General features: G+C 43.1%; 1 protein-coding gene across 7 annotated transcripts in view; it reads right to left on the bottom strand.

Moving 5' to 3' along the window:
- Positions 1 to 4,998: 4,998 nt before the first annotated feature.
- The window catches only part of TAF1 (TATA-box binding protein associated factor 1), a 98,343-nt gene continuing 79,877 nt past the window's right edge, over positions 4,999 to 23,464 (bottom strand). For 2 of the 7 annotated variants that reach the window (XM_055376163.2, XM_055376164.2), the window contains exons 33-39: positions 17,725 to 17,792; positions 17,110 to 17,226; positions 13,626 to 13,751; positions 12,740 to 12,841; positions 12,288 to 12,444; positions 11,193 to 11,370; positions 5,960 to 8,151 (exon numbers count right to left, since the gene is read on the bottom strand). In XM_055376163.2, the coding sequence (XP_055232138.1) occupies positions 7,929 to 8,151; positions 11,193 to 11,370; positions 12,288 to 12,444; positions 12,740 to 12,841; positions 13,626 to 13,751; positions 17,110 to 17,226; positions 17,725 to 17,792 (971 nt within the window). In that variant the 3' untranslated portion in view covers positions 5,960 to 7,928. Of the gene's footprint in view, positions 5,698 to 5,959; positions 8,152 to 11,192; positions 11,371 to 12,287; positions 12,445 to 12,739; positions 12,842 to 13,625; positions 13,752 to 17,109; positions 17,227 to 17,724; positions 17,793 to 23,464 lie in introns of those variants that run through there. The other 5 variants (XM_055376167.2, XM_063703062.1, XM_019019543.2 and 2 more) reach the window with 3 other exon arrangements.

The following is a 23,464-nucleotide window of genomic DNA, read 5'->3' as shown; positions in this document are numbered from 1 at the left end:
TTCAATCTTGGCGCTACACTTCAATCTCTCCCTTCTCTTAATTTCAATTCCTTTCATTTTCTGGTAGAGACAAAAGAGACACGTTTTATCCGTGGACCCAAAACTCCGGCACCGGTCACGGACTGGGAAGGCAGCCTTCCGTGGCTGTTTAATCATTGCAGGGACACCTCTCTGATTATACACCCACGTTTCAAGGGTGTCAGACCACGCAGGGACGCCTGCCTTGGTCCTTAACCCTTAGCGGCAAGTCCCGCTTTTCTGGGGAAGGGGCAAGTACCCCAACCCCTTCTCTCCTTGTCTCTACCCCTTCTCTGCTTTTCTGGGGAAGGGGCAAGTACCCCAACCCCTTCTCTCCTTGTCTCTACCCCTTCTCTGCTTTTCTGGGGAAAGGTCAAGTACCCCAACCCCTTCTCTCCTTGTCTCTACCCCTTCTGTGCTTTCCTGGGGCAGGGGCAAGTACCCCTCCACCCCTTCTCCTTCATCCTTAGCGGCAAGTCCCGCTTTCCTGGGGCAGGGGCAAGTATCCCTCAACCCCTTCTCCTTCACCCTTAGCGGCAAGTCCCGCTTTCCTAGGGGGCAAGAAACCCCCAATTGCTTATTTCCGCACCCCAACCTCTTATCTCTGTGCCCCAATCCCTTATTTCCTCACCCTGACCTCTTATCTCTGTGCCCCAATCCCTTATTTCCATGCCCCAACCCCTTCTCTGCTTTTCTGGAGGGCAAGAACCCCCCACCCCTTCTCCGTGTCTCTACTTTTTCTGGGCTTGCCTCCTTCACTATGGGTAAGCTTCCACCTTCCATTCCTCCTTCTTCTCCCTTAGCCTGTGTTCTCAAAAACTTAAAACCTCTTCAACTCTCACCTGACCTAAAACCTAAATGCCTTATTTTCTTCTGCAATGCCGCCTGACTCCAATACAAGCTCGACAGTGGTTCCAAATAGCCGGAAAATGGCACTTTCAATTTTTCCATCCTACAAGATCTAAATAATTCTTGTCGTAAAATGGGCAAATGGTCTGAGGTGCCTGAAGTCCAGGCATTCTTTTACACATCAGTCCCTTCCTAGTCTCTGTGCCCAGTGCAACTCGTCCCAAATCTTCCTTCTTTCCCTCCCGCCTGTACCTCACCTCAGTCCCAACCCCAAGCGTCGCTGAGTCTTTCTAATCTTCCTTTTCTACAGACCCATCTGACCTCTCCCCTCCTTGCCAGCCCAAGCTAGGTCCCAATTCTTCCTCAGGCTCCGCTCCTCCACCCTGTAATCTTTTTATCGCCTCCCCTCCTCACACCTGGTCTGGCTTACAGTTTCGTTCTGTGACTAGCCCTCCCCCACCTGCCCAGCAATTTACTCTTAAAAAGGTGGCTGGAGCCAAAGGCATAGTCAAGGTTAATGCTCGTTTTACTTTATCCCAAATCAGATAGCGTTTAGGCTCTTTTTCATCAAATATAAAAACCCAGTTCATGGCTCGTTCGGCAGCAACCCTGAGACGCTTTACAGCCCTAGACCCTAAAAGGTCAAAAGGCCATCTTATTCTCAATATACATTTTATTACCCAATCTGCTCCCGACATTAAATAAAACTCCAAAAATTAAATTCCAGCCCTCAAACCCCACAACAGCATTTAATTAACCTCGCCTTCAAGGTGTACAATAACAGAAAAAAGTTGCAATTCCTTGCCTCCACTGTGAGACAAACCCCAGCCACATCTCCAGCACACAAGAACTTCCAAACGCCTCAACCGCAGCAGCCAGGTGTTCCTCCAGAACCTCCTCCCCCAGGAGCTTGCTACACGTGTCGGAAATCTGGCCACTGGGCCAAGAAATGCCCGCAGCCCAGGATTCCTCTTAAGCCGCGTCCCATCTCTGTGGGACCCCACTGAAAATCGGACTGTTCAACTCACCTGGCAGCCACTCCCAGAGCCCCTGGAACTCTGGCCCAAGGCTCTCTGACTCCTTCCCAGATCTTCTTGGCTTAGCGGCTGAAGACTGACAGTGCCCGATCGCCTCGGAAGCCCCCTAGACCATCACGGACGCCAAGCTTCCGGTAACTCTCACAGTGGAAGGTAAGCCCGTCCCCTTCTTAATCAATGCGGAGGCTACCCACTCCACATTACCTGCTTTTCAAGGGCCTGTTTCCCTTGCCTCCATAACTGTTGTGGGTATTGACGGCCAGGCTTCTAAACCTCTTAAAACTCCCCAACTCTGGTGCCAACTTAGACAATACTCTTTTAAGCACTCCTTTTTAGTTATCCCTACCTGCCCAGTTCCCTTATTAGGCTGAGACACTTTAACTAAATTATCTGCTTCCCTGACTATTCCTGGACTACAGCCGCATCTCATTGCCGCCCTTCTCCCCAACCCAAAGCCTCCTTCACGTCTTCCTCTCATATCCCCCCACCTTAACCCAGAAGTATGGAACATCTCTACTCCTTCCCTGGCAACTGATCACATGCCCATTACCATCCCATTAAAACCTAATCACCCTTACCCCGCTCAACGCCAATATCCCATCCCACAGCATACTTTAAAAGGATTAAAGCCTGTTATCACTCGCCTGCTACAGCATGGGCTTCTAAAACCTATAAACTCTCCTTACCATTCCCCCATTTTACCTGTCCTAAAACCAGACAAGGCTTACAAGTTAGTTCAGAATCTGCGCCTTATCAACCAAATTGTTTTGCCTATCCACCCCGTGGTGCCAAACCCATATACTCTCCTATCCTCAATACCTCCCTTTACTACCCATTATTCTGTTCTGGATCTCAAACATGCTTTCTTTACTATTCCTTTGCACCCTTCATCCCAGCCTCTCTTTACCTTCACTTAGACTGACCCTGACACCCATTAGGCTCAGCAAATTACCTGGGCTGTACTGCCACAAGGCTTCACAGACAGCCCCCATTACTTCAGTCAAGCCCAAATTTCATCATCTGTTAGTCATACTCCTATTCACCGTTCTCAACTATTCATACATGCCCTGCTCTTGTTTACACTACCGGTTTACACTGTTTCTCCAAGCCATCACAGCTGATATCTCCTGGTGCTATCCCCAAACTGCCACTCTAAACTCTTGAAGTAAATAAATAATCTTTGCTGGCAGGACTATGCTGAATCTCCTTAGGCACTCTCTAATTAGATGTCCTAGGTCCTCCCAATTCTTGGTCCTTTTATACCTGTTTTTCTCCTTCTCTTATTCCATTTAGTTTTTCAATTCATCCAAAACCGTATTCAGGCCATCACCAATCATTCTATATGACAAATGTTTCCTCTAACATCCCCACAATATCACCCCTTACCACAAGACCTCCCTTCAGCTTAATCTCTCCCACTCTAGGTTCCCACGCCACCCCTAATCCCGCTTGAAGCAGCCCTGAGAAACATCGCCCATTCTCTCTCCATACCACCCCCCAAAAACTTTCGCCGCCCCAACACTTCAACACTATTTTATTTGTCTTATTAATATAAGAAGGCAGGAACGTCAGGCCTCTGAGCCCAGGCCAGGCCATCGCATCCCCTGTGACTTGCATGTATACATCCAGATGGCCTGAAGTAACTGAAGATCCACAAAAGAAGTAAAAACAGCCTTAACTGATGACATTCCACCATTGTGATTTGTTCCTGCCCCACCCTAACTGATCAATGTACTTTGTAATCTCCCCTACCCTTAAGAAGGTTCTTTGTAATTCTCCCCACCCTTGAGAATGTACTTTGTGAGATCCACCCCTGCCCACCAGAGAACCCCCTTTGACTGTAATTTTCCATTACCTTCCCAAATGCTATAAAACGGCCCCACCCCTATCTCCCTTTGCTGACTCTTTTCGGACTCAGCCCACCTGCACCCAGGTGAAATAAACAACCATGTTGCTCACACAAAGCCTGTTTGGTGGTCTCTTCACACGGACGCACCATGAAATTCAGTAAATGGCATCACCATTTATCCAGTCACCCAAATCAGAAACCTAGGTTCCACTCCCGTATCTTCTATTATCCAGTCAGTCACTAAGATATACCACTCATTCCATCCCTGCTGTCAATGCCCCAGTCACAGTTTAGGTCTCCAGCGTCTCTTATCTGGCACCACCCGTTCTCCACTCTATTTTCATACTGCTGCCAGAGTGATTGCTTTAAAATGAGCATTTGATCCTGAGCTTGTGATCACTATACTACATAGGTTCCCTATATGTATTTCTATGAACATGTTGCTTCATGCTCCTAAGCATTCTGTTCCCTCTGCTTAGAATGCCCTCCCATTGCGCCTCTGCCCGGCCACCCTGTCTGGGAAGTGAGGAGCGCCTCTGCCTGGCCGCTGTGCAATCTTCCAAGTGTGAAGTGACAGCCTTTCTGCAGGCGTACCCAACAGCTCCGAAGAGACAGCGACCATCGAGAATGGGCCATGATGACAATGGTGGTTTTGTTGAAAAGAGAAGGGGGAAATGTGGGGAAAAGAGAGAGATCAGATTGTTACTGTGTCTGTGTAGAAAGAAGTAGACATAGGAGACTCCATTTTGTTCTGTACTAAGAAAAATTCTTCTGCCTTGGGATGCTGTTAATCTATAACCTTACCCCCAACCCCGTGCTCTCTGAAACATGTGCTGTGTCCACTCAGGGTTAAATGGATTAAGGGCGGTGCAAGATGTGCTTTGTTAAACAGATGCTTGAAGGCAGCATGCTCCTTAAGAGTCATCACCACTCCCTAATCTCAAGTACCCAGGGACACAAACACTGCAGAAGGCCGCAGGGACCTCTGCCTAGGAAAACCAGAGACCTTTGTTCACGTGTTTATCTGCCCACCTTCTCTCCATTATTATCCTATGACCCTGCCACATCCCCCTCTCCGAGAAACACCCAAGAATCATCAATAAATTATAAAAAAAAAAAAAAAAAGAATGCCCTCCCATCCCACCCCTATGAATATCTGGTAAATTCCTTTCCGCTCTTCATGGTTTTTTTTAAGGGTCTCCTCTGTGAAGCATTCTTGTTCCTACTTCGTAAAGAGTCAAGAACTTTTTCCTCTCACCACGGATTCTTGTAAATATTTATTGCAATGATCACTTTTTATTAAACTTGTTTATTTACATATCTCCCTCTCATTCTAGACCTGAAGTTCCTTGCAATCAGGGACTATATCTTACTTCTCTATCAGCATCTGGCAGGCTGCTTATAAAAACAAGTGGCTTGGCCAGGCACAGTGGCTCATGCCTGTAATCCCAGCACTTTGGGAGGACAAGGTAGGTGGATTGCTTGAGGTCAAGAGTTCAAGACCAGCCTGGCCAACATGGTAAAGCCCCGTCTCGGCTGGGCGCGGTGGCTCACGCCTGTAATCCCAGCACTTTGAGAGGCCAAGGCGGGCGGATCCTCTGAGGTCAGGAGTTTGAAACCAGCCTGGCCAACATGGCGAAACTCCGTCTCTACTAAAAATACAAAAATTAGCTGGGCATGATGGCAGGCGCCTGTAATCCTAGCTACTGAGGAGGCTGAGGCACAAGAATCGCTTGAACCCGGGAGGCGGATGTTGCAGTGAGCTGAGATCGTACCACTGCACTCCAGCCTACAAAAATCAGCCTGGTGTGGTGATGCGTGCCTGTAATCCCAGTTACTCAGGAGGCTGAAGCAGGAAAATCGCTTGAACCCGGGAGGTGGAGGTTGCAGTGAGCCGAGATCACACCACTGCACTCCAGCCTGGGCAACAGAGGGAGACTCCATCTAAAAAAACAAAACAAAAATAGGTGGCATGATAAATGTTGAAATGAACCAATGAATACCATGTACTCACCCAATCACCCCAACCAAAATTCTGGAAGCCACCTTCCATTCCTCCTTCTCTACCCCCAAATGCCAAGTCCTACTCCCTAAAGATCTCTGAAATCCATCCCCCTCCTCCCCATCCCAATGCCATAGCACCAGTTTGGGCTCCATTCTCTCTTACTTGAACTAGATCCATCCAAACCATTCTCCACACTACTGCTGGAATTTTTTAAAATTTTTATTACAAAAATAATACATACTGTAAAAAAATTCAAACAATACAGAAATAAAAGCACAATATCCCACCCAGCATACATAACAAACACAGAAACCCCCTCCCCTCCAATCCCATTCCTGGGGGGTTATCATTGTGAACAGTTAGCATATATCCTTTCAGACTTTTACCTTTGCATACACAAGTATATATATAAACACATATAAATAAACACACATGGTTCTTTTACAAAAATGGGATCACATATGTTACATGATTCTTCAATTTCTTTCTTCATTCATTCATTACACAGATTTCTAAAACACAAACCTGATTATATCACTCCTCTAAGAGCTTATTTCCCATAATATAAAAATCAAACACATTAACATCAAACACAAAGCTTGTGATGATATACTTCCTGCCCATCTTTCAGTCTCATCTCAGCCCTTCCAGCATTAAAGGACTGGAATATAAACCACATTAAATCCTTCCTGGAACAAGGCAGGTACAAACAAACAAACAAACAAACTAGGAACACACTCTGCCATTTCTAGACTGTGGCCTTTCCCATTCATGTTACACTTTGCCTGGACTTTTCCATCTGGCAAGCTTCTACTAATTCTAAAACAATCAGCTTAAAAATTACCTCTAGGAAGACTTCCCTGACTTTTCAGACATGATTACTCCTCTATTTCCCCTATACTTTATAACTAGCTTCTTAATTGCACTTATCTCACAGTACTATGATGATTTATTAACATGTTTTGAATTCCACTTTCCCTCCCCCAACTTGATGGTGAGCTCTTTGGGTAAAAGGGATTTGTCTTATTTACCTTTGCATCCCAAGGATCTGATAGAGTGCTTATCATGAAAAGCAGATGCTCAGTAACATATCTGTTGAGGATTTTATGATTCTAGGAACATTTACTGAGTACCTACTATGCACAGAACCATATCCTAAGCATGAAAAGAAACAGAAGACACAGTCTTTGCCCTAAGAAACTTACCATTTTCCTACCATTTCCCCTGGGGAGGGTGGGGGGGACAGAAAACATTTAGGTGGCAACATTATCATTTCTGACATATAGGCTGTTTCAAAATTTACGGTAATTTGCCTCCAATCCATTTAGGAACTAGGCATTGCATAATTAAATAATAAAATAATGGGCGGTTTGTCTCACAGGTTTAAGTGTAGCACAGAGTCCACTAGAACCCAATTCTCTGTCCCAGCAGGAGGGCTCTCATCTGCTCCAGCCTGTAAATTAGAAAAGTGAGATGATACCATGCTTGGAAATTTTTTTTTGTTTGTTTGTTTTTGAGACTGAATCTCACTCTTTCGCCCAGGCTGGAGTGCAGTGGCGTGACCTCCACTCACTGCAACCTCTGCCTCCCGGGTTCAAGTAATTCTCCTGCCTCAGCCTCCCGAGTAGCTAGGATTAACAGGCATACGCCACCACACCTGGCTAATTTTGTATTTTTGTATTTTAGTAGAGATGAGGTTGGCCAAGCTGGTCTGAAACTTCTGACCTCAGGTGATCTGCCCGCCTCGGCCTCCCAGAGTGCTGAGATTACAGGTGTGAGCCACCACGCCCGGCCGGAAATTTCCTAATACATCAAGAGGACATAAAGTTACTAGTTCTTTCATAATTTCCCCTCCTTCCCCAGGGAAAAATTATACCAAAAGCAATAAATGGAGTTAAATAAAGGAGGACACGGAAAAATGAGCTTGCTCTTTTTCGTAGTGGTAGGGGAAAGGGGGTTGCTTTGTTTTAAATCAAAGGGTGACATTGCCCCAGGAAGATTAGGAGAGGTGATTTATTATCATTTACTTACTACTTTTAAAAAGGCTCAGGTGTTAGTTAATTTCATGATTTCAGGATCAGATACTGTACAAATATGAACAAATTGGGGAAAGGTGAACCACCTAGGCTGGAGAACAGGGAAGGCTGACCAAGGAGGCCCAAAGGAAGCCTCATTCATCAGAGTCCAAGTCACTGTCCCCAGCAATGGAGTGGAAATCCTCACTGTCCTCCTCGTCCTCTGACAGGTGGACCTGGCTTAGTACGCTCGGCCCAGAGCGCTGCTCTTCCTCCTCCTCATCTTCTTCCTCCTCTGATACCTCATACCCACCGATGCTGCTGAAGCTTGTGTCTTGGGTGTTCGACTTGGGATCAGGCTCCTCATAGCTCCCATAACTGAGAAGAGAAACATGTCATCTCTCAAGCTCGGACACCATCCTCTACCTGACCATTCCCATTCTCAGTGCCACCAAAGGATCAGCCCATCTCACCTCCCCTGGACACTAAAGTGACTGGTTCTGGACTATTCTACATGTCCCTGAGAGAAAAATGACCCTGTTCAAAAACATCAACTTGCCAACGTCATATACACAAGAACCTGAATGGAAGAAACTCCCTTACACCTGAACAACACACTGCCATCTTACATGACCATAAATGCTCTGACAGCCTCATGGTTTCATCTACCACTTACAGTATCCAATTAGTCAATAGTCCTGAAGATTCTCTCTTCAATATATCTTGTCTCTATCCCCTCCCTTCCATCCCTACTCTGCCTGCCTTGACTTAGTCCTTTGTTATCTCTGGCCTGCACTACTGAAATAAGTCGTCATGCCGCCAGTCTTGCTCTCCTCCAATTACTTCTTCACACTTCTGCCAGAGTGCTCTTTATTTTTTTGTTTGTTTGTTTATTCTTAATTTTACTTGAAAAAAAAAAATCACACAAGTAATGCACGTTCACTGGTTAAAAAAATTAGAATATACACCAGAAAAAATTTTTAAAAAATCAATAACTCCATCATCCAGAGATAATCTTTTGGTATATTACCTTCCAAAATTTTTTGTGAACTTTAGATGCTTAAACATTTTTTTTAATTTACAAAATTGGGATACTCTACATACTCTCCAGGAAATCTGCCCTCTTCACTAATGATTATAATGAACATCTTTCCATGTCAATAAACATAACGTCTATAGCATAATTTTAATAGCTACATGGTATTCCACACATGGCTGTAACATGACTTAACAGTCTCTCACTAGGACATTTAAGCTGTCTCCAATTATTCCACTATTAGAAACAATGCTGTCATAAAACATCCTTACACAAACATCTTGATGGTGTGTTAATTATTCCCATAAAATAATTTCCTAGATGTGCATTTTTTGGGCCAAAGGGGATGCATGTTTTTAAATGTTTTTATTTATGATGATAAATAAATAAGCCTCTCTCCAAACCACCCCATTTTTATCAATCGACATTACCACCAGTAGTTTGAGAATGTCTTTTTCCTCACAGCCTTTCCAAACACTAGGCATTATCATTCACTTTAATCACCAATATGATAGGTAAAAAAATTGCACTTCATGGTTTTACTGCGTTTCTTTATTAGGGGAGTTACTATTGTTGTTGTTATTATTATTATTATCATTTTGAGACTGAGTCTTGCTCTGTCGCCAGGCTGGACGGAGTACAGTGGCACGATCTCGGCTCACTGCAACCTCTGCCTCCTGGGTTCAAGCGATTCTCCTGCCTCAGCCTCCTGAGTAGCTGGGACTACAGGTGTGACCAGGCCCAGCTAATTTTTGTATTTTTAGTAGAGACAGGGTTTCACCATGTTGGCCAGGATGGTCTAGATCTCTTGACCTTGTGATCTGCCTGCCTCGGCCTCCCAGAGTGCTGGGATTATAGGCATGAGCCACCGCGCCCAGCTGGAAGTTATTTTTTCATATGATATATTGGCCATTTACATTTCTTTTGTAAATTAGTTCATGCCTTTGCCCATTTTTCTTTTGGGGCACAGGACAATCTTTCTAAAATGTAAATCTGGTCATACTATTCTCATTCAATGACTGCCCAGAACTTTCAGGCCCTTCATGATTTGGTATTTACCTACCTCTTTAAGTCATTTCTATCACATGAATTATAGATCTTACATGGATCAATCAAAAAATCTCCAGTCACACTGAGCTACGTGTGTTCTCTGAAAGCGTTTCATGCCTGTAAAGTGTTTCATGCCTGTGTCTTCATATAGGCTCTTCCTAGTCTCTGGAATGCCCATTGCTTTCTTATTCATTTAGCTAATTCCTATTCATATTAGGCTCAATTTCCTTCTCTAGCCAGCTCTCCTCCCTCCCCACCTCTACCCAAGTCCTAGAAAAACCCTGCGGTTGCCTAGCATAGCACTTTTCATATTACACTATGATTGCCTGTTTTGCCTGTTTTACCTGTTTTAGGTTTCCTACTAGACTGATCTCCTTGAAGGAAGGGACCATATCTTAGTTGTTTTTGTACTTACGATAAATATTTGCTGAAGTAAAAAATTTTAATTTGTTTACAATGTTATTGCATATTATCTGCTTGCTGGTTAGATGTATCATAGATACATTAAATTTAACTTGTCCAAAGCCAAATCCAAATCCATTTTTTCCTCCTTTCCTGCCCCATCTAATATGTATTCTTCCTCTTTCCTCTACCAGACATCTCCATTCATTATTCATCTAACCTCCTTACCTCTTTATGTCCCTTTATTTTCCCCACTCCTGACAAGTCCCTGTTGATATCCTCATCATCTGTCCCACATTGTTCTAAGTTATACAAACTTGATGTTACTTCCTTTTCCTTAAACTGATGACTCCTATTACCTGCAGGTTAAGGTCCAAAGGTCTTAGCATGCCTTTTAAAGTCCTTCACAATATAATCCCCCTTGCTACACTTCTGGAGCCTCAACTCCCCAACAACTTCCATTTGCTCTGGAACATACTTTGTGTTCTACTTCTGTGTCTTTGAACACATTGTTCCACCTATAAAGTTCTCCCCACCCCTGCCATAGTACCTACTTAGTAAACTCCTATTAATCTTTTAAGGCCCAATTCAAATGTTCCCTTGTCTGTGAAACTTTCCCTGATAACTCCAAGCAGACTGAGACACTCCCTTCTCAGTGGTGCCTTGGCACTTTGTCTTACTTACGCTATAGCACTTATCACATTGTATTTGTAATAATTTGTTTGTGTCAGTCTTTTCCACTAGGCTGTGGGCTCCTCAAGGGCAGGATATGTTTTGCTCCTCTGTGTATCCCCAGGGCCTAGCACAGGTGCCTGGCCCTAGTAGGTGCCCAGGAAATGTTTGATGGATGAAAAGTAATCTGATGTTGGGCCCCTCAACATCATAGCTGGGCACTGATGCCACAGCCCTGTAGCATGTTGCTGCCGATTACCTGATGTTGCTATCCTCCAAACCATGGGAAGCCTCCCCACCGTCTCCCTCATAGGACATCATGCTTTCTTCATTTTCCATGTCCATCCTTGTGTTCTCCTGAAGCATGCGGGGTTGTTTGGGTCTTATTCCACCAGATCCCACATCAGAGTCACTTCCACTTTCACTCAGCTGGATAGCTGTAAAAAGAGACAGATTCTGGGTCATCAAGAGTTAAGCTTGACAGATTTAACTTGATCTTTGGCTTGATCTTCCCAAACTAGTAACTCTCACACATCTACACAGGTATCTGGCCTATACGCCTCTCCTCAAATGCCTCTTATAACTGCCTAGGGTCAACAGCAGCAAGGTTTGTAGTTTAGAATCTGAATCCAAATAACAATTTCCTTTTCCATCTCATGCCAACCTATCTGTATTTTTTCTACCATCTACTCCCATACTTTTCCTCGGCCATTGCCATTAATCCACAAAATATCCCCAAACAGGATTTTTCTTAATTTTCCTTCCCTGTTGCCACATATAACACTTGATCATTCTGTTCTCATCTTTTTTTCTTTTTCTTTGGAGACAGAGTCTCACTATGTTGCCTAGGCTGTAGTGCAATGGTATGATCATGGCTCACTACAGCCTTGAAGTCCTGGGCTCAAGCGATCCTCCTGCCTCAGCCTCCTAACTAGAACTACAAGCACTCGCCACCACACCCAGCTAATTTTTATTTATTTACTTTTTGTAGAGACAGGGTCTCGCTATGTTGCCTAGGCTGGTCTCAAACTCCTGGTCTCAAGTGTTCCTCCTACCTTGGCTTCCCAAAGTGCTGGGATTACAGGCATGAGCCACTGTGCCCAGCCTTTAACAAGTATCCAGATCAAAGCTGTTACTTAGGCACTGTCTTTTCCACTGTTGTCTTTTGTACCTCCTGCTAATGAATATGATCATCCTACGCCTGAGTGCTCAGTACTCTCAGGTCTATTAATAGGAATTCAATAAAAGAGGCAGCTTCCAATAAAAGCATATGTGGCCAAGAGCGCCTATCCAGTCCAGTCCTGAGGGTGCTGTAGTGAGTTATAAAGGAATAGAAGCAATGGTGGAGGCCTACCAGAGAAAGGATTGTCTCCTTCTTCATCACTCCCAGCATCTTCCTCATCATCTTCTCCTTCAGACATAAGCAAATCCTCATACAGGACACTGGCTTGAGGCTGTTGTACAGTTCCTTCCTCTTCATCTGCAAGATCACCATCTCCATCTTCACCTTCCTGAATGAGACCAGTTGGGGGTCAAAGTCCTATCAACTGACCAAGTAAGAGACCAGAAGCCACCACCAGGCACACCCCCCCTCCCCGCGCCGCCCATCCCTCCACTTGCTGCCTCACAAGAAGTAATTATTTTTGGTGGATAGACTGTTTAGTTGGTCCCAAGGATTAAAGTCAGATTGGGGCTCACTAAGGAGACCCCCTGATATCATCTTAGGATTTGGCCTGGCCTGTACTGATGGGGCTCCTATCATATAAGGGAATAACGTAACCATAAGCTTTCTATAAGCATACTCACTGGGGCTGGAGTCTTAGGTTTCCCATCCTCCTCCTCATCATCATACCCTTCAATATCTACATCAGAGTCTTCCTCGCCCAGCCTACCTCGGCCCTGGCGCATCTGAGTAAGGAACACAAATAGCACATCATTGAGGGACGTGCCTGTAGGAGGAGTTAACCAAGGGCTCTCACCCAGGGTGGATGCTCCTCCCTGATATCCCAGCCAATCCCACTGCTAGTGGGGGCTGTTTAGACAGCTCAAGGCATGCGCATTTTCCCCCATTCTTTGGAAATCACAGCCAGAGTAAAAAAACCCAAAGAACAGGAAAGGCTCTTAGTCTACTCTTACTGTATTATTACAAAGAGACTCTTCCTTTCTAACCCAAACTTTCCTTATAGCTTGTGTTGAACTCTTTGGGATAGAAAAACCCTCCTGGGTTTTACACTTTCCAGTGGAACCCTGACTGAGAAGAGCTGTAGAAAAGCTGTAGATATTTCTGATACCTCTAGAAAAGGCCAATTTTTAAAATTTAATTTTATAAATAATTTTAATTTAAATTATAATACACATAAAGTAGGCCAATTATTTTGAACTGTCTGAGTGCAGTTGGTCGCTCTAGTCACCCGTCAGGCTACTCTGATGCTTCACACCCTTTTTTCATACTTGTGTCTTCCCTGAAGTTCTGCTGTGCCTGACTCTACCCATGGGGACAGAGAGAATATAACACCAGTCACACGACCTGCTGCCATCCCAACTTGAAATCCCATTTCTAAGCTTTCATTCCCAGGGCCAAAGGGCCCAGTCATTCTTGACATATATCACATATCACCATCACCATCACCATTCCCCTAGCCCCACCTGCAGGCACAATACCAATCTTATAAACAGAAAAAGAACATCCTACCTGTGTTACCTGCTTTTCTGGAGTGGCAGTGGGAATATCCAAGACAGACATATTGCTCTCATCTTGAAATACAGAGGCATCTCGAGACATACTGAGGGATGTGTTGGTATCATACAAATCAGGAGGCTGTGGCACAAAACATACAACTTAGCTTCTATCTAGGAAAGGGAAAATAAATACAGGTAACTCCCCTTTAAGGCATTTACTGGAGAAAAAGATCATGCAGAGCAATTCAGTTAAAGAGAAACATAGTTTGACACAGCTTTACAGACAAGTTTTTGGGACTCTTATAAATGTTGCCTATTCTAGTAGACAGGTGCCTGATGCACGTAATCAGAAGCCTGAAGCAGAAATGCACCAAAGCTATGGGACAATTTTATGTCCTAACAGCCTTTCTGGTCAATAACCTAGTTTTTTTCTAAGCCTTGTCTTTCAGTTTTTAGGCCCAAGGCTTCATATCAGTGCTATTTTGATTGCTTGATTTGGAGACATCTAAGAGGAAATGAGATAAAGGAATTTCAATTCCAACAAGAGCATAGAATGCTTTGATAGTTTATGAGCCCATCAGAGGATGCTACGAAGCAAAATGGCATGGTGAAAAATCATAGGCCTTGGAGTAAAATGTCCTGGGTTTGAGTCCTGGCCCCAACACTTGCTAGTGAGTAACAAATTATTTAACATCTCTAAGCCTTGATTAACTCAACTATAAAACATGGATGATAATGTCTAGCTCACAGGGTTGTTGTGAGAATTAAGAGATGTGTAAGTTCCTTACCCATGCCTGGTACTCAATATATTATAGATCCCTTCCCTGTTTTCTACCCTGGAAAGAACAGGGATTCAGCAAATGGACTATTCAGTGACAGGAGGGCAAGAAGGACTAGATAAAGTGCTCACAAAATAATGTAAAGTGAAAAGAGTTAAGACACAAAACCATATTGATCAATTTCATTTTAAAAGTGTGTCTATAAACACAAATACATACGCTACAGATATGAAAGAAATAAAAATATTCACACTGGTTGATGTTGCTTCTGAGTGGTGGAAGTGATTACAACAGGTAACTTATTTCTTGTTTTTATTTTCCAGTTTTCTCTAACGAACATGTTACTTTTATCAACAGATAAAACAGATATGTGTTACATTGTGTTTTTTAAAAAAGGAAACAAAACTGATTCAGAAGAGGGTTTTGGAGAAACAGAGGCAAAACAAAATTCAAAGCATTACAGAGCAGGTAAATCAATGTGGAACAGAAGAAAGGAAAAATAAGGGGATGAAATTTCTGCAAAACCCTACGGCACAGTGCAGAAAACTGCAAAGTCAACAGTTTTAGATAAGGTGTTAAGCTGAACAGATGATGCAATCCAAGTTAGGTGGAAATAGTTGAGTGAAAATACATTATTGGGCTGGGCGCGGTGGCTCACGCCTGTAATCCCAGCACTTTGGGAGGCCGAGGTGGGCCTGAGGTCGGGAGTTCGAGACCAGCCTGACCAACATGGAGAAACCCTGTCTCTACTAAAAATACAAAATTAGCCAGGCGTAATGGCCCATGCCTGTAAAACCAGCTACTCGGGAGGCTGAGGCAGGAGAATCACTTGAACCCGGGAGGCGAAGGTTGCGGTGAGCCGAGATTGCGCCATTGCACTCCAGCCTGGGTGACAAGAGCAAAACTCGGTCTCAAAAAAAAAAAAAAAAAAGAAAATACATTATTGACCACCACCATTTAGAAGTTGAAAGGTATGATTACTATCATGCTTCTTACAACCAAAATTGTATTAAGGCAGGTTACACTTTTGCAAACACACTCTAATAACATTTGAGTTTGAGAGTAGTAATGTAAGTAAAGTAAGGACAGTCACTCATGTACACCTTCCTCAGGTTAAGAGATAATGAGTTGGTTACTATCTTAAACTGTTTGTGAGTGAAGGGAATGATGAAAAGGTGAACTGGAATAATGAAGCAGTACTATCTAATCCTACTCTTCACAGGAAACCCTCTAATTGCACCAAACGACAGCTAATGCTCAAGAGAGAAATAGCTAACAGGTTGTCCTTAGCCATTTGAGGTAGTCTGGGAGACGTAGTGAAGAAAGGAAGGTGACTTTGGGGTCTAAGGCTTTGACTCACCAAAGGACTAGGCTTAGGCTGCCCTAGAAATGAGCAAACCATGTGCCATTCAATGGCTAGACTCTCCTGGGGAATGATGGCTAATACCCAGGCTTTAACTTACCAGAAAGTACCTTGTGGAAGCTGTGAGCCTATTAGCAAATAGGGCCTTCCTGGGCAACATCACTCACCCAAGCCCCCTTGACCCAATCTGCCCACACACTCCAAGAGCCTTTCCTTGTTCTGGACCTTGAAGAAGTATCTGAGGGTTCTTTTATACCTGGCCCCTCAGTAACCTAGGTTGTGAGATGAAAGACAGAGTAAAAGATAGATAGGGATAGTGCATGAACGAGATACAGAGACAGCAACAATCCAACAGAGGTCACATAGGTTGCATTATCAGTTCAGAGGGAAACCTGGATAGAATGAAAAAAAATTTTCCTGTGGGAATTGGCAGAGTTCTGCATTAAAATATTTGATTAAATTTGAAAGAGTCTCAGAGAACAGATAAAGATGTGTCAGGCAAATTAAATTAATTCATTTAATGTTTACAACAATCTTGAAAAGATTTCAGAAAAGGAAACTAAGTGAGAGAGGTTAACTTTCCAAGATTACAAAGCTAGACAGCAGGAGAACTAAGACTCAAACCCAGGCCTGCTTTATGTCAATTCTTATGTACTTTCCACCCTACCACAGTGCCTCCAATACAGAAACCAAGCACCAGTGATATTCTGTTAAGTCCTATTCTTCAAATATGCCAACCCTCTAAGAGTACAGTATGGAGGAAATATACTCAGTGTATTTCAAGGGTTCAGTTAGACCAGGAAGACTAAAAATTTCTTATTTATCCTGCTCTCTCATTCTTTTGACATGAACACTTAAGAACATTATTAATACTACCTTTCTTCATTTACTAGGAGTCAATCCAGGAAACTGGGTGACTTCTGAGCTACACTGAGATATCTCTGAGGGAATGAGTAATCAAGTGTCTGTAAGGCACAGGAACAATATGCCCATGTCTGTAACTGAGAAGTCTACACTCTAGGGATGTTCTAGAGTCCCAGAATTCATGGACAAGAAAATTCCCGAGACCCAGAGGATGGCTGGGTCAGGGATCTGATATTCCCAAACACTGCCTAAACAACTAAGGCCCCACCCCATTCATTCATCCCACAGCTGCCTTTTCTGGATTCAAGGCCACCAAGACCCATGGCCCTCACTCACCTTAGCCTTTGAGAAGACAAGAAAGCACACGAAAGGCATATGAAGAGGAAGGACAGAGAAGAATGGTATCTCAGTAAACGGATTTGTTAACATGCTCCCAATTTCCCAAACCAATAAGAAAACTATATGAGGAAGTACTTAGTCCTCAGACTCACCTGAGGCGTGTAGGGCCCTGGGGTCATTGGGTCCAGGCTTTCTAATTCTGCTTCCTCCAAAGCTGCTTCTTTAGCAGTACAAATATCCTTCTCAAGTTGAGTCAAATGTTCATCATACTGAGAAACAAAGAAAATAAATTCATTCAACATGTATTTTAAGTACTGGGGATACAAAAGTAAACAAAAGACAAAAATATCTATCTTCATGGAGCTTATATTCTAGTGGCAGGACACAGATAATAATCAAAATAAATTAAGCAGGGAAGGAAATAGGGGATGCGGAGTTGGGGGGTAGGGAATACCACATTTTAAAATAGGATAATCAGGGAAAGCTCCTCATTCAAGGGAACAGGATTTCAAAAAGCTAGATCCCAAGGGGACCTCTTTTATTTTTTGAGACAGGGTTTTGCTGTTGCCCAGGCTGGAATGCAGAGATATGGTCATGACTCACTGCAGCCTTGACCTCCCAGGCTCAAATGATTCTCCTACCTCAGACAAGTAGCTGGGACCACACGCATGTGTACCACCAGACCCCACTAATTTTTAAATCTTTTTTTGTAAAGATGGGGTCTCCTTATGTTGCCCAGGCTTAGGACCTCCATCTTTACCACCTACCTCAGTCAATGTCTGGTAACAGACGTTCACAATCTCCTGGGCAGTCTTAGTATACTGACTCTCAGGTCCTATAAATAAAATAAGAAAGTGCCATTATCTTTGCAGACTTGTTCCAGAATTTTACATTCTGTCATCAGCAGTGTGTCCCATTATCCTAGACCTAGAAAAACCATGCCTCAGCTTTAACTTGGACTCTTGTTCTACTTTCAGAGGCAGAAAATTCCAAACATATCCAATACAACACTAACATAATGAACTCCCATGTACTCACTAGCCAGGTTCAATGATTAACACACAGTCAATCTTGTTTCATTTACTTCAATTTTCAGACTCTTCTCAAATTGTTTTGAAGCAAATTCCAGCATCATAACAATTTTCCTCTAAAAATTGTTCAGTATGTGTTGCTAGGTTTCACCATGTTGGCCAGGCTGCTCTTGAACTCCTGGCCTTAAGTGATCCGCCCCCCTCAGCCTCCCCAAGTGCTGGGATTACAGACATGAGCCACTGTGCCCATCCTAAGGATGCTTTTAATAAACAATTATGTCTGATAATATAATGGTGGATACATGTCATTATACATTTTTCAAAACCCATACAATGTATACCACCACCAAGAATGAACCATGGACTTGGGGTGATAATGATATGTCAATATAGGTTCACCAACTAACACAATTAATATAACACTCTGGTGCAGGCTGTTGTTTTTATTTTGAGACAGAGTTTCGCTACGTCACCCAGGCTGGAATGCAGTGACATGATCATGGCTCACTGCAGCCCTGAACTCCTGGGTGCAGGCATGCACCACCATGCCCATTTTTCTTTGTTTGTAGAGATTGGGGGTGGGCGGGGGGGTCTCACTATGTTGCACAGGCTGGTCTTGAACTCCTGGCCTAAAGAGATCCTCTCACCTTGGCTTCCCAAAGTGCTGGGATTACAGGCGTGAGCCACAACGCCCAGCCTGGTGCAAGATGTTGATAACTGAGGAGGCTGTATGTATGTGAGGGCAGGGAGTATATGGGAACTCTCTGTAACTTCTGCTCAATTTTGCCATGAACTAAAGCTGCTCTAAAAACAAACCAACTATATCACATCTAAAATAATGAACAATAATTCTTTAATATTATCAAATAGCCAGCCAAGAGTCAAATTTCCCAAATTACTTTATAAACACTCTTTTACATTTATTTCTTTGAATCATAACCCAAGAAAGGTCCATACATTGCATTTGGCTGATGTGTCTCCTTAAGACATTTTTACCTATAAGATGATTCTTAACTATATGGGTCCCCATATGGCCTTAGTTACAAGTTGCAAACTGGTGGCTTGTAGTTTTGTTTGGCTCACATAAAAAATTAGTTCAGTTTGTAAAAATGGATTAAGCTATATACCCATAATACATAAAACACTTTTCTGTATCTAAGTTATATTTCAATAGAAGGCTTTTTTGAAAAAAACTTAGTTGATAACATTTAACAGCTGGGAGATTTCACATAAAAACCTAAATTGTCTGGCTTCTTTTAGAAAATTTAAAGATGTGGCCAAGACAGGGTCAGCATTCCCACAAGGCACCAATGGGCTGGGGCTGAGTAGCAGCTGTTCCTCTTAGATAAAGTATGTGTTCTCCAGGTTATCAAAGTCCCTCCCAGGTCTGCTTATCTTCTGCCTAGACGCTGAAGGCATTTGAGTTTTCAGTCCCTGCCTTAAATACTTAAAATGTTCTTTTAATATACTGATCATTCACTTATTTATTCATAAGACATTTTCTTAATACTTTTTGTGTGCCAGGCATTGGAGATGATAGAAATGAGTGAGATACAGGTCATATCCTCAAGAAGTTTATAGTCTAGTACAGTGAGATAGACTGTAAACAAATAGGGCAATATAATGCAATGGAAAAATAGTGGCACAAAGAAGGAAGTGGCTGATTCTGGGAGGTAAGAGGGGAAGAGGAATTAAGAAAGCCTTCACAAGAGGTGATCCCTAAATTGAACCTACTGTTTTATCAGGATATAAAGGATAAAAAATATACCACAGGCCAGGCGCAATGGCTCAAGCCTGTAATCTCAGCACTTTGGGAGGCCGAGGTGGAGAGATCACTTGAGGCCAGAAGTTCGAGACCAGCCTGGCCAGCATGGCCAAACCCCGTCTCTACTAATAATATAAAAATTAGCTGGGCATGGTGGTGCATGCCTGTAATCCCAGCTACTCGGGTGGCTGAGGCATGAGAATCACTTGAACCCGGGAGGCAGAGGTTGCAGTGAGGCAAGATCATGCCACTGCACTCCAGCCTGGGTGACAGAGCAAGACTCTGTCTCAAAAAAAAAAAAGTCTCTTCCAGGTAAAACGTCTTACAAGTATAGGTCATTTATTCTTTAAAATATGTAAAATAAAGTTGTATCCTCACAGAAACTGCCTGTGCCAAACACAAACAAAAAAGAAAAGTCAATTGTCAAGATATTTAGAGCCGGGTGTGGTGGCTCATGCCTGTAATCCCAGCACTTTGGGAGGCTGGGCAGGATGATCACTTGAGCTCAGGAGTTCAAGACCAGCCTGGGAAATATGGCGAAACTCTGTCTATACAAATAACGTAAAAATTAGCTGGGCGTTGTGGTGTGCACCTGTAGTCCCAGCTACTCAGGAGGCTGAGGCGAGGGGATCAGTTGAGCCCAGGAGGTTGAGGCTGCAGTGAGCCATGATCACGCCACTGCACTCCAGCCTCAGTGACACAGCAAGACTCCATCTCAAAAAAACAAAAAAAGAAAACAGAAATGTTGCTGGAGAAAATAGGCTGCATACAGGTTACAGGCCTCCTTCACCAAGCCTGTACAACGGTAGTTCCTTACAGTATAGGCTCTTCTACCTATAGGGACCTGCCTCATGGCTAAAACCCCAGCCTATAAATTAGGAATTCAGCCTTTATTCTACTTTAGTTTCGAAACTTAAACATGAACCAACCTCTCAATATCTCAATTCCCTCACTTTATAATACAAGGAAAAATTAGTTTTATACATTCATGAAGTTTCTTACTTCAATCCATTTTGAAAATGGGACCTCTTCCTTACCCATTTTCTTTGCAACACATCACTCTAAGAAATATCCACTAATGGCTGGGCGCAGTGGCTCATGCCTGTAATCCCAGCACTTTTGGAGGCTGAAGCAGGCAATCACCTGAGGTCAGGAGTTTGAGACCAGCCTGACCAACATGGAGAAACCCCGTCTCTACTAAAAATACAAAATTAGGCCAGGCACGGTGGCTCACGCCTGTAATTCCAGCACTTTGGGAGGCCCAGGTGGACGGATCACCTGAGATTGGGAGTTCGAGACCAGCCTGACCAACATGGAGAAACCCCGTCTCTGCTAAAAGTACAAAATTAGCCAGGCGTGGTGGCACATGCCTGTAATCCCAGCTACTCGGGAGGCTGAGGCAGGAGAATTGCTTGAACCCGGGAGGCAGAGGTTGCGGTGAGCCGAGATCGCGCCATTGCACTCCAGCCTGGGCAACAAGAGCTCTCAAAACAAAACAAAAAAATAAATAAAAATACAAATTAGCCAGGCGTGGTGGCACATGCCTGTAGTCCCAGCTACTCGGGAGGCTGAGGCAGGAGAATCACTTGAACCCAGGAGGCAGAGGTTGTGGTGAGCCGAGATCACACCATTGTACTCTAGCCTGGGCAACAAGAGCGAAACTCCATCTCAAAAAAAAAAAAAAAAAAAAGAAAAAGAAAAAGAAAAAGAAATATCCACTAATACCTCTAGAATATTAAAAAAAAAAAAACCCCACACTTACTTGCATAGCTGATACACTTATGTGTTTGATATTAGCTGTTTGTGTCAGTTTTAGACAGTCCATGTTCTCAATAGTTACAAGAGCTTCAGCTATTAGACTCTATTACACTATTATAAGCAAAGGAGCATTTAAGTCTTTCTAATGAAATATGCTGGTGGAACTGGCAAACCACTGTTAAATTGTGGATAAAAATATCCACTGTGATGTTTTCTTATCCCTACCTATACCAGGAGTTCTTATGAGAGACAGAGCTATGAATCCCTTAGAACTATAAACAAAATTCTGTATGTAATATACATTTTTGAGAGCAGAACAGCCTTAGTTTTTCATCGGATTTTCAAAGAGATCCATAACCATCTCCAAAAATCTAAAAATATCGTTCTACATTCTGGAGCAATCAGGAGCTTACTAAAAGTAGGATGATCAGCTATAGGTTTTGTAGCTTAGGAAGAAATGAGGAATCCAAGTAAAGAGACAAAGACAATAGAGCCTCTACAGGAATAGTAAAGGTGCTGAAGCTACTGTAGGGGGGCTGGGAAGAAGATTAAACAGAATTGAACTCCAATTCCCAGTCCCTAAAGGGTTACTACACAGAAAACTAGAATTCAGTTATAAAGAATTTCTAGAATGACACCAAAATGAATGAAAGATAATCTGTGACTTGTCACTGTAAGAATAAGCTACCCACTCATGAAAAGGAATGTTTTTTCTGAGTATATTTTGCTTTTTCTCTTCTTGTTAAATCATGGCTGAAGCAACTCTACATGTCACGTTGGAGAAACGTTATTTATTTATACTTTGCCTCATACCAAATAAGGAGCGGTAGGGTCTACAGAATCACATACAATTCGAATTCTAATGTCCTTAAATAGAGATAATGCCAATGACAGCTTTGGAAAGTTGATATTCCACCAAGAAAATTCCTTTTCTGGTTTATAAGTTAATTTCCTTCTGTATGGTGGTGTGAGAAGAAACGCAAGTCACAAGCTTCATGGTTCCAGTAAGGGGGGAAAGCAAGCATTATTGCTATTTTTTTTTTTTTGACACAGTGTCTCGCTCTGTCACCCAGGCTGGAGTACAGTGGCGCGATCTCTGCTCACTGCAACCTCCGTCTCCCAGGTTCAAGTACTTCTCCTGCCTCAGCCTCCCCAAGTAGCTGGAATTACAGGTGTGCACCACCACACCCATCTAATTTTTTAGCAGAGACAGAGTTTCACGATGTTGGCCAGGCTGGTCTCGAACTCCTGACCTCCAGTGATCTACCTGCCTCGGCCTCCCAAAGTGCTGGGATTACAGGCGTGAGCCACCACGCCCAACCTATTGCTGCTAACTTTCTGAAAAGATTCAGAGAAAAACACCAGTCAAGTTGGCAAGCACCCCTGGGCACCAAGGAGAAGAGGGGATTTGTGATCACTCCTAGGCTCATGTTTCCCTTGAGAACTCTTCCACAAATACTAAAAATAATTCCTCCCTAAGAAAATGAGTACTCTGTCAAAACAGCATAAATTATTATCTTGACAGTGGATGGTGTGAGGATATGCATTTGTTCCAATGTGAACCATTAAAATTAAAAAATAAAAGCTCAGTAGAAGTAGAAAGTTAAAAAAAAAAGATCAGTGCCAGATATAAAAAGAAAAATCTGCATACTAAATTCCTAAAGAAATTAGAATTACTAAATGCAACTACACATAGTCCAGATCCCAAAGAGATGAGCTCTGACTTTGCAATTCTTAGATATTTATCTTCAAACTAGATCCAAAACAAGTGAAAATTAAAGAGAAGTGAATCTAATCTTTCACAGTATAGCTAGGCTCCTTACCTTATGTAGAATGAGGATCAAATGTAAATTAGGATGTTTAGTTTCCAAGATTAAGAGGTTCAGTCTCTTAAACCAAAGTGACATAATCTCACTCAGAATCTAAACTAGAAATTCAAGAAGGCAGAAACCA

The sequence above is a fragment of the Gorilla gorilla genome, chromosome X, assembly GCF_029281585.2.
Source record: "Gorilla gorilla gorilla isolate KB3781 chromosome X, NHGRI_mGorGor1-v2.1_pri, whole genome shotgun sequence".
Classification (NCBI taxonomy): Eukaryota; Metazoa; Chordata; class Mammalia; order Primates; family Hominidae; genus Gorilla; species Gorilla gorilla.
This window is presented reverse-complemented; position numbering and strand designations above follow the sequence as displayed.